Here is an 11,654-nt window from a genome sequence, read left to right as displayed (position 1 = left end):
GATTATGTAACTAAAACAGATTGCTAATGGCAATTTTAGTTACATAATCTTAGATATTTCCTAGTGGGAAAAATTAAGACATTTTCAAATTGTCAATTTTGATTTTATATTGACTTCACAAATGATGAACCGGAACAACAAATTGACATTTAATCACAATGCAGTACAGTCCAGTGAAAATCTTTCTTAGCACTTTTATTTAAGTATCACAAGTAACTAAGAACATACATAACTCGCTTGTTAATTCTATATTAAAGTAACAGCAACTGACCAAAAGAAAAAGTATTTTTTGTTAAGAAAAATAAACTGATCTGAATAGGCATTTACACAGGAATTAAAGACATGTCAGACATAACAGGTTAAACAAGGATGAAATGAATCTGAATATACACCTAAATGTTACATCCCTTATAATCTAAAATATATCACAAAAAGAGAGGCTGGTATTGCTGTAGTGCAGCTGGTGCTTGTCAGCGCTATGCAATGTGCCATGATGCAACTTGTAATCAGGTTAATCATACACATTAATAATGGTTACAAAATATGGGTAGATCATTTGTTTGGGTCATCACTCAAATGAGGCGACTTTAAGGTTTTACGACTTGCGTTAATTCAAGTACTAACAACAACTGTAGTGCATTAAAAGACAGAAATGCACCTTTTGGCACCCAAATCATCCCTCTTTTTTACACTGTGCATAATTTTAGAAGTTATGGTTACTTTGCACATACATAAAATGCACATCATCAAATGTTACTTTTCAATTATGATATTTACCCCATACACAAGTATTTGGTGCATAAAAAAAAAACATTCCATCCTCTCGTTTGTCACCACTTACACTGATTTAACAACAGGTTTATAGGCTGGTTTTCCAGTCTCATACTCAAGAAACCAGCCAATGCCGCTTATAATTTGTTGAATGGTACCACTGTCAAGTTAGCAGGAGGTACAATGTTACCTGTAGGAAAAACTTTGTTCAAAAACACAATACAAACAGGAAACAAAGGCCCATTCACAGATGTTGCAAAACAAAAAAAGGAAATAAAAGAGCAATAGGAACATTCGGATACTTCCATCCTGAGTTATGGTGCATGAGGATGAACCCACTGGAGTAATATTTTTTATTTATATTTTCTTGAGTTTCTCACAGTGCTTGCATGTGAACTGCGAGCAGAATGTCTTCAAAGCTGTAGGACATCAAGTCAAGGCTGTGAGGTGTTGCAGCTGAATAATTGCATATTATTACAGAGAAGAGCTTGTGGAATGTTTTTACTGAAGCATTTATTGACAAAGCCATTGTGGCCCACCGTCTGAAGTCTTCCTCAAACGTCGTGACAAATTAAGCAGAGAACTTTATCTTCCTCACTAATTCGATGTGAAGACGGGCACTTGCTGGGTGCGTCCTCACCGAATCCTAATGCAGGACGTACTCCCAGAAGTATTAAGACTTGAAAACATGCACAGCCCTTATAACGTATTGTCTGCATATAGGGCATTCGTTCATGCGCTTCCCACATTTAGTGCAGGTGACCATGTGACCGCACTCCAGCAGTACACAGTCAATGACAGCGTCCATGCAGATGCGACACAAGCTGTCGTCATTTGATAACTGGGTCCTGCAACCATCTGCAGTGAGAAAGAGGAAAAAGAGATGAGCCATTACAACGTGTGCCTGTAAGAACATGATCTTGAGTTCATCAATGGGTTCATGTCAATTCTAACCCAGACAGCAACACAGTGTCGGCCCAGATCTGGCCCACACGGGTATGCGTTAAATCCACATGTACCAGATGTGGCCCGGATCTGGGCCGACACTGTGTTGCTGTCTGGGGAAGAACCAATCACAACCAGAGATGGCCACAACTCAAGTAAGATACCTCCAACTAGTGATGGACCAGAATCGAATGGCAATAAAAATAATAGACCGAAAAAGTTTTTTTTTTTACTGCATTTTTCAGCCTAAATCATTGCCTAAAAAACAGTTAACTCTTCTTCAATGACACAGAACAGGTTTTTCAATGTAAACACTCTAAATAGATATCCTTAATTGTTGTGCTCACATCTTCTGCAGTGTCTCATGCACGACACAAGGAAGGGGCCGTTCACACAGAACGTGTTTTTCCATTCTACTGCGCTACTTTTCCAATGTTTTTCAATGTAAAGAGTAGAGTAGGCGAAAGTCTTTAATTGTTGCGCTTATGTCTTTTGCAGGTCTTGCGCATGACGCTGCATAAAAACACTGTCTTTAAGTTAAAAGAAGTTTTAAAAATGCGCATCTGTAGACCTTGCAATTTGACTCTTTTCACTCATTCGTCTCACGTTTTTAACAGCCAAAAAACATGTTCTGTGTGAACTGGCCCTATGACTGATTTATTTCCCGTAAACTACACCATGAACAGCACACTCAGTTCAATTACAAAATTACCTAGAACCAATTATCGAAACTTTATTTTCCGTTTCGGTAAAAACATTCACTTCAGTGCATCACTACATGCCAACTCTTGCATTGTGCAGTTTATATAAACTCTAGCCCTACAAAAAAATCAAATAAAGTGTATACTTGATGAAGGGCATGGATGAAATGGGATAATGGGGGTAAAACGTCACAGAAGAAACATTTTTATGACCCCAAACCCTACCAATAAAATTATTATTACATTATAAATGATTTATGGCAGTGTAAACAATGACACTTTAAATTTTCCTTTGAGAATGCATGCTATCTGGCAGTGGCCATGCAGGGAGGGGGTTGAAGTGCAATGACATCACAATAAATTGCAGTGCACTGGTGGGTGTGACCAGGGAGCATTTCCACCAATCACAAGCCTTACCTCCGATTCCACCATTGCAGATTGGAGGGGGATAAGCTACCACTTAAGTGGGAGGAGCAAAGCACAGCTATTAGACTCAGCTAGGCATTATTATTAGTTAAACAGTCCATTTAATTTACTGTTGTAACCTGAGCAGGTCATTACTGAAATCAACTCAGACCTTAAAAACTAAAACAGCATTTGCACTCTTTTAATTAATTTTTTTATTCAAACTGTGAGGTGAAATAATTTCTTACCTGCAGTGATGGGGTTGCTCACATTTTCCACTGAAAAAAAAAAAAGCATGCTTTTATAAAAAGGACTTTTATAAGTCTTTTTAAAGAATTTTTAATTAAACTTTTATCGACACTATTCTCAATTCTCTCACAATTGGCAGGTGTGGCAAACGTTTATTTTTAGACTATGTGTTGCTTTATTTATGGAGAAGTGTTAGTGCAGAGCAGAGTTAGCACTCACTAGATTTGCGATTGTCCTCATTCTCCCGGTAAAGCCTCCTGACGCGCTCCACCAGCTCCCACTTCTCACAGCAGCCGGAGAAGCTCACAAAGTTCCTCGCAAGGATCTCCTTCAGCTGCCTGACGGTCAACTGCTCCACGTCACCGAGGGAGGACAGATCTGACAGAGAAGCTCTAGCCCGCCGCCGTGTCTGAGGACTAACCTGATGGTGACGGGACATTCTAGTCATGTTATATAATCTCTGCTATTTAACCCTCATATTGTCCGTTCAGACCCCATTTGATGTTTCCCTCAAAAGCATTGTTCCCTTCCTCTTACTGGCATAAGATTTTGTGACTTGTTTCATTCTCGATCTAAACACAAAAAACTGAAACATTGGAAATGAACGGGAAAGGCGAAAAGTTACGTTTTTTACCTTTCATTAATCCTTATGTGCTGTTGGGGATGTTTTCATCCACTATGGGGTGTTTTTTAGTCTTAATTTGGCCATAACTTTCTCTGTGTTTCAGCAATGGAATGATTTTTGGTGTCATCTTATTTTGACACATATTTTGTGAAAATGCTTTGAAAATTTTCAAAAACTCAACAGTACACTGTGGGCAAATTCACAACCCTTTCGTTATGTACGTGGCTGGTTTTTACCTGGGAAGAGGTAACATTTTTAATTTTTACTGTTGATAACCAGGTAGCGCCATTAACCCTTTAGATAGGCCTGTGCAAAAAAAAGCTTAGTTTCTGTTTTCAGCCACGAACATAACGAAAGGGTAGTGAATTTGAACAATGCACAAGGGTTAAAAAAAAATAAAATAAAAATAAAAATCCAGCATAAATCTGAATTTTCACACAGAAATTAAGGCCTGGTGCTAAAGCAAGAATGCAATGTGGGACAAACATGCTTGCTCTCTCGCTCTCACACACACCGTGTGACTGCAACAGACAGTATTTGTAAAATATTTGGCAAACAAAATCAGCCACAAATGCAGATATGAAAGGGTGAGACCTAACACACGCACACACACAAACACTTTCGCATGCACACATACACGCATTTGCGCACACACACATTTCATTTCTGCTTATTGCTATTGGTTTCATTAACATATTCTTTTTTATAATTTATTATTCTAAAGTGTTATTCTGAATACAATCTGACTCTTACGGTTTTTTTTTTGGGGCATTTTAGTTATATTTTTACAAATGGCGCTTTTCCACTGTATGGTACGGCTCGGTTCGGCTCGGTACGGTTCGACTCGGCACGGAACGGTTCGGCTCGCTTCGCTTTTCCACTGCATGGTACGGCTCGGCTCGGCTCGGCTCGGTTCGACTCGGCGCGGAACGGTTCGGCTCGCTTCGCTTTTCCACTGCGTGGTACGACTCGGCTCGGTACGGCACGGTTCGGTTCGCTTTAGCTCGGTTGCTTTTCAACTGCAGTTAGTACCGCTTCAAAGTGGGTGGGACTGATCGTTATAGTTGCCGTCTCTACTGCCATGACATCATCATATTAAATGCGAATTTTTCATTCCGTGTTTCCCCATCCGCTCCGCGGCAACCAACGAGAGGAACGTCTGCACCTCGTCCACTGACCACGATTCAGCCATTTCTTTTTTTAAAGTTTATACTCTTTTTTTTGAAGCAAATACTTTTAAAACAGGCGCTACAGTGTTGGCTGTTGTCTACTGGCTATTTAAATCTAGCGGGTTTAGTGTCTCGTGCTGTAAATACATTGACGCTGGTAGTGATGATTCTGTCTGACCAATCAGTGATCTGCAGTGTTTTCACGTCACATTTTAGTATCGGTACGGTACGCTTGGAACCTCAACAGAGGTGGTACCATTTAAAGTGAGCCGAACCGTACCGTACCATGCAGTGGAAATGCGTCATAAGTGAGCCGTACTGAACCGAGCCGTATCGTACCATGCAGTGGAAAAGCGCCAAAGCGTGCCGTACCGTACCATGCAGTGGAAAAGCGCCAAAACTGATGTGGTATTATTGCAAAAACAAACACTTTTCAAATTTCAACATGTTTTCTTCTAACCAGCAGTTGGCACCTAGATCTTTATCCAGAAACAACTCCTATTTAATTTAGAATATCATTAAAGTATTTTTTTTTTCCCCAATATTTTTATTTTATTTCATACGCAAGCTAATAGTGTAGAGTAATTTTGTGGTAAGTGGGTAAAGTAAACAAAAATAAATGCCAATACAAAATATGAATACATACTTTAATAATACATAAATAACACTGAATGTGACAGATAAAAGTGATGCATTTTTACTAACAAATTTACTTGAATTTTTTTAAAATTTTGTTAAAGTCAAGTGTGGAGATGATATTCTTCTTCTGATCAGCCCAAGAAAGTATGTATTACAGTTCATGACAATGTTAGTCCTTTCAATTACCAGTAAGAGAATTAACTCACCTCTGGCGTGTGTTCTGCCTGGTCGAGGTTAAGGAGTGAGACTGAAGTGGAGTCCTCAATATCCTATCAGCAAGGAATGTTTACACAGAAAGAATATATTAGCCATCCACACTAAGAATAGCTTTACAAAGGATTCACCATTGACTGCCACAAAAAAACAAGTTAACCAAGTAACTCTCAGTTACAACATCATTCAATCCTCTTGTTAATAGTTGTATAAATGGAATGAAGTACACTTAAATCCAATGCCAAAACTGTCCAAAACATTTTTGCACAGGCATTTTGAGCACAGATTTTTGTGCACAGCAGTGCATTCTGGGTAGGATTGCATCAGCCATGCATAAGTTCTTTGGAACGTAAAGTCCCCACTACAGGCTCAGTAACTACTATCTAGTTTGTAACTAACTCTACTTTATTTGGTTGCACCATTTGTTCAACGTAGCTAGTAAGTTTTAAGTTCTCTGTAAAGTAATGCTTGTGAAAACTAACATGGCATTTATCCTCAACGATCCAATAGCAGTCTTCAAATCCATGAGCAGAAGTTGTTGAAATGCTGTGTATTTCTGTTTATTCTTGATTCTAACTTATTTTGGCCCATGTAGCTAATGGTCAGATCCTATACAGTTGGCTGCTTCATCTTTCCATCAACAAAAGTTTCTCTGCAAAGTCAATTACACTGTGCCTTGTTTACAAAACAAAATCCTCCGATGCGATACGGGACATGAAGCGATGCGATTCTAAAGTCTATACAGAGACGCAAAAAAGCTGTTTAAACTGGACGCGTCAAAGCGAACATTCTTTCACTCTTCCATTTGTCCAGTTGACGACAGACTCAAGCGCGTGGAGTATGTCAGAAACTGAATGTGCATCTGTATACTGTATCCAATGTAGACAGCAACAGGGAATATAGTGAGTCCTATTTGATTTTGACGTGATGCAAATGTCAGCCGATAAATAAACGAACGCCAGTGGGCGGGGCCTATGATGCGATATAACCATTCGTCGATCTCTTGCTCTGGAGGCAGTGATATGCAAATGTATTATTACAAATGTGTTATTAATAAAACATTATTTTGCACTTTTAATCCAATTTTTGTAATGTTTTATTATTAAATTATTATTTGAATGAGTCAAGTGCATTGTATTGTGGGATACAATATGCAGCACAATGAGCTCAGGATGTTACTGCTCATTTTGGCAAATGTATCAGGGTATTTCATGCATACAGAAAATTAGAATACTGGAAATGAATGTAAATTAATGGTCAAAAATCACAAAACTCACAGTTCGAATCATGTTACATTTTTTGAGGTATGGATTGGATAATTGTTTTGGATCAGCAAGAAAAAAAAAGAAAAAAGAAAAAAGAAAAGAAAACTTTGCTTTCCATTTGCTACTTAAAGCACACTTTAAGTACTCCGATACCACAGCAAAAACTACTTTCAAAACATTATAAAGGCAAGTGAACAGTCAGTAAAAAAATAAGAACAAATACACTAATTACAAGCATAGATAAATGCAATATAACAAAGTTACAAATAAAGTAAGGTCTAACAGTAGTATTAATTTCATTTACAGACATTCAGTAATTAAATTTAAAATAACACTATAGTGTTCACTGTATAAATTTAATATAGATTATTCTTTGTTAAAACTGTGTTTTTTGTGGTTTGATTAACATTTATGACATAGACAACAGCAGGTATTTATAGGCTGCTGTCACTTTAAGGCCTAATGCACGGATCCATTATAACGATACACATCCGTTTTCTTTCTCAACTGTTTACGTTCACTTAAGACATAACCGACTGTCTACTTGCCGAGACTGGTATTTTGACAATTTTGTGTGTATGTGTCCATCCAAGTGCAAGGAGACGTGAAAGAGGAATCAACCGTGGAGCTTGGTTTGTATGGATCACGGATCAACTACGTTCTGTTTAACTCCTAATGTAAACATGTTATTCCAAATAGCCATGCTCACAGATTAGAATCATCTGGACACACCTGATTGGACTCGGGGCTGTTGCTCCTACTGATTGGTTCTCCTTGAGTTGGAGAGAGAGCTGAGAGAGGGGAAGTGGGCTCTTCAATTGAAGGGGGTGGGCTATACAGGGGACGTGACTGCAGGGAAGGCGTATCTGGATCATCCTCACTTTCGGCACCTTGATGGCAAAGCACCAAGTCCACAAGGTCCTCTTTCTCCCTAAGGATTCAAAGCATTCAAACAACTCAAAAACACTAATGATATGGTCATAATATACCCAATTATTAATAATGCTCACATACTGTTGCCTGTGTGAACGTACCTGCAGGTATCAGTGTTAATATTGCGTAACGTAAGGTACTGCCGCAAGTCCTTAACACGCAAACGCATGAGCTGTGGACGCTGGAATGAAGTGCCCTTCAGCAGCTGACAAGTTGTGCATCTGCGCTGGTTATCCTGAAGTACGGAGCACAGCGAACAAAAACTCTTCTTGCAGTCGCAACAGATGTGCTATGGTGGAGAAAAAGAGGGAATTTGTGCTTAAAGGACAAGTTCGGTATTTTACACTTAAAGCCCTGTTTACAGATCGTTTCTGATGAAATAGAACGGTTAAGATTAAAATTTGGACACATGCTGCTGTCCCGAGAATTTTAGGTTTCTTTCGCTTCACGTCTTTGTAAATGAAAGTTGAATGCGTTTTAGGAAGGATTGTTCCAGTGCCCATATGCAGCCAAAGAGCGAAAGAAACCTAAAATTCTCGGGACAGCAGCATGTGTCCAAATTTTAATCTTAACCGTTCTATTTCATCAGAAACGATCTGTAAAACAGGGCTTTAAGTGTAAAATACAGAACTTGTCCTTTAATCAAAAGGACAAAAAGCAATGCTGTAATAAAATTACAATCTCTCATCTCAAACGAAAGAGAAGACATGAAGATTGTGGATTGTCGTCTAACTCTAGTCTATATTTTGATAATGTCAGAAGGTAATTACTACCCTTGTAAAACAAATAAATAAGTGTGCTTAATTGTCCTGAATGCGCATTTGTCGTGTAATTCATTCATTCATTTTAAATATACTTGCAGATAATAATGTTCATGAAGTTAAAAGTCACGTAAGTGTACACTTTCATGACGGTTTCTTAACACACTTAAGTGCACTTAAAAATCTGCACTCTGTAATAAGTAAAAATGATAACTTACTTAAAATAGCATTTTAAGCTATTTTAAGTAAGTACACTTATTTTGATGTTACTTATTTGAAATGCTTGTCCGTACATTCGGCAGTATACTTTATCCATATTTTAAAGAAAATAGAATTATGAAATTACATACAAAGTCCTACTTAATTGAATTTAATATAAAATAAAACTATAATACATTTTTATTTCATTGCAAATAACTTGCAATTAAGTGTCTGAAAACATTACATTCAGTTTGCACTTAAGAATGTTCTATTAAAGTATTTAATGTTTAATAGATGTTCTTTTTAAAAGTATGCTGCTAAACTGTACTTCTTTTCCACAAAGATAAAGGCCCCATGGAATCAAAATGAGAGATTTGTGCATTTTAGTCGATGTATATTCATTTTAAGGTCATCTAAATGTTGAAAAATCCAAGGTGGAGTAGTGCAAGTGATATATTTTGCAAGTCAAGAGTAAAATCTTTTATGGCTTTAATGAGAAATTTGATGTATAAATGTATTTGTCGGCTGGATGATTAACATAACCTTGAGTCTAGAAACAAAGTTGAATTGAATATATGCCACTCTACCTATAAAATTTACCAAATAAAACTTTTTAGTAGATTTTAAAATGTACAATCTTTGTCTTCTGGGAAAATGGGCAAAAAAATTACTCATCTAGCACGCAGGCGAATATAAAAATTGGTGTCCAATCAAAAGCTACATCGAATCAAAATGTCCCCTACCTTAATAGCACCTTAATATTTGTCCGGCTGTGATTTACTGTAAATTTTGGTTTACATTCAAGCCGTCAACATGGTGCCAACTTACAGATTCTGTAGGAAATACATCAACATCAGAAAGAAATTTGTGTTTGTGCAGCCATTTCATGGGGTCTTTAATCTAATAAATGCTTTTAGATTTAATGTGCGAAATAAATGAGATTGTATGGCAATGGCAGGTGTGCAGGTCTACCTACCCTTCTCCTAAAGACAGAGAAGGCTTGTCTACAGGACTGACACACCAGGCTGGTGTTGGTGGAGTTGGTGGGTGGATATGTGGAGTATCCCGCAGTGGGAGCGAAACGAAACGGCCCCGCACCTGCCCCGAAACCTGGCTGCTGCCCTCTCACGGCACCGGTACCCATCACTTCATTCAGCAGACCACAACATGATGCCCACATGGACGAGGCCCCCGCCTGCACGGAAAACAATCACAAAAGACTTTAAAAACAAATGATGATAAATGATGAGGTTTTCAAACCTTTGAGGTTGTATTAAGACTAGTGCTGTCAATAATTATTTTATTTTTTTCACGTTTCAGGTGTGGCTGTATCTAAATAGGTTATCTTTTGCATCTTATTATGCTGGAATGGTTTAAAAGCACTTGAATAAATTATTGGCTGATCATAGGATAGGCCAACATGCAGACCGTCCTCAGTCGGTCGCTCTCTCGCTTCGTGGAGCTGGTGAGTGAAACCCAGATAGTGTGATCACGTACTGCAATGCATGCTGGGTTAATAGCATTAAATTACAAAACAAAAAGGGGGCAAGGCCTGGTTGAGTTGTAATAGTAATGTGTTGAAATTTGCAGTTATGCGCAGTAATTCGCAAGGGGAGTAACAAACACGCTCAAAGGAGTTGACCAATCACAACACATTGGTCCAGCCAGCCAATCACAGCACATTGTGCTTTCCGATAAGGAGACCAGAAATAAACATAGCGTTACTGAAAAACAGGGAAAAGAGGTGCTGCAACATTTTAAATTATGTGAAAACTAATGTTTTTGAACACTCAACCATGAAAACCTATTCTAGCAGACTACAGAAACAAAATCAAGATTTTGTAAAAGGGCATAATAGGTCCCCTTTAAACAGACAGCCCTAATTAAGACACATCTAATATGTAGAAAATTGCCATTGTGAGAGTGATACTGTCTTGTGCCTGATAACAATGGTACGTCTGAGCTGCTGTGCATCATTTCCCCATTCAGAATGTCCTGCCCAGAAATAGTTCCCATCGACTGGGATCAATCTCATTACAGATGGATGGGAATAGGGCTAAGCTATAACAAGGGATTAGTGTGCTTTAAATGACATCAGACTGCAGCTAGTGCTCTTAGTCACATTTAACAGAGAGTAACCATGGAGTTTTTATTTTCATGGGGAGCCAACAGGATAATCAACTCCCAATTGTCATTGTGTGACACAGTGAAGGATCGGTCCTGTTGCTGGGTCTCGCCTCCCAACAAATGAAAACATGAGAACAGAAGAGTTAAAAACAAACCAACACATTACTGATCATTGCATCTAACAACTGAATACTGAGATGCACTACACAAATAATATAACTCCTAGATGTTGACTATATAAAGGCATGAAAGATGTCATCAATGCACAAAATCACACAATACAAATAGTGCATGAAATGCTAAACTGGAAATCAGCTGTAACTTATCGAGCTGATAGCAAATGTAGCAGATTAGTAATGCTAGCCTGATGCACAGCCAACAGAGAAACAAGTTCAAAAACTAAACAAGCATTATGAGAAATTACTGTACCTTCATAGCAGCTCAAAGACACCACGGGAAGTCACCCAGCTGTATGTAAAGGCAGCCAGGCCATTGCTCACAAAACGGCTAACTCTTCATTTCACAGTCGCTGTCTGCAGCCGCACCAGGTCCAGGAGGATCGCTATGTGACTGTGATTAAGCGTTTTCAGCCAATCAGAGTGGTGGATATCCTGTGACGCAATACCAACCAACCAATCATCTCGTACCTA

General features: G+C 38.4%; 1 protein-coding gene across 2 annotated transcripts; it reads right to left on the bottom strand.

The window, feature by feature from the left end:
• Positions 1–127: 127 nt before the first annotated feature.
• rnf34a (ring finger protein 34a) lies at positions 128–11,582 on the bottom strand. 2 transcript variants are annotated; one of them, XM_082188438.1, is made up of 9 exons: positions 11,434–11,582; positions 9,854–10,072; positions 8,017–8,204; positions 7,715–7,913; positions 5,711–5,773; positions 3,291–3,492; positions 3,071–3,100; positions 2,835–2,876; positions 128–1,629 (listed from the first exon to the last, which is right to left on the bottom strand). In XM_082188438.1, the coding sequence occupies exons 1-9, from the start codon at positions 11,437–11,439 to the stop codon at positions 1,445–1,447; spliced, it is 1,134 nt and encodes a 377-aa protein (XP_082044564.1). In that variant the 5' UTR covers positions 11,440–11,582; the 3' UTR covers positions 128–1,444. The 2 variants fall into 2 exon arrangements, with proteins under 2 accessions (XP_082044564.1, XP_082044565.1); XM_082188439.1 differs by lacking the exon at positions 2,835–2,876 and having other exon boundaries at positions 11,434–11,581.
• Between the last annotated feature and the right edge of the window lie 72 nt (positions 11,583–11,654).

This window comes from Leuciscus leuciscus (assembly GCF_965113295.1).
Source record: "Leuciscus leuciscus genome assembly, chromosome: 13".
Lineage (NCBI taxonomy): Eukaryota > Metazoa > Chordata > Actinopteri > Cypriniformes > Leuciscidae > Leuciscus > Leuciscus leuciscus.
The sequence above is the reverse complement of the archived record's forward strand: the minus strand, read 5'-3'. Positions and strand labels throughout refer to the sequence as shown.

What these genes read in the sequence shown, in the direction of transcription:
- rnf34a (XM_082188438.1), bottom strand. An exon ending in ATTAACACTGATACCTGCAG is followed by an intron (nt 7,914 to 8,016) that starts GTACGTTCACAC and finishes TTGAATCCTTAG; the next exon opens with GGAGAAAGAGGACCTTGTGG. An exon ending in ACAGCCCCGAGTCCAATCAG is followed by an intron (nt 5,774 to 7,714) that starts GTGTGTCCAGAT and finishes CCTTGCTGATAG; the next exon opens with GATATTGAGGACTCCACTTC.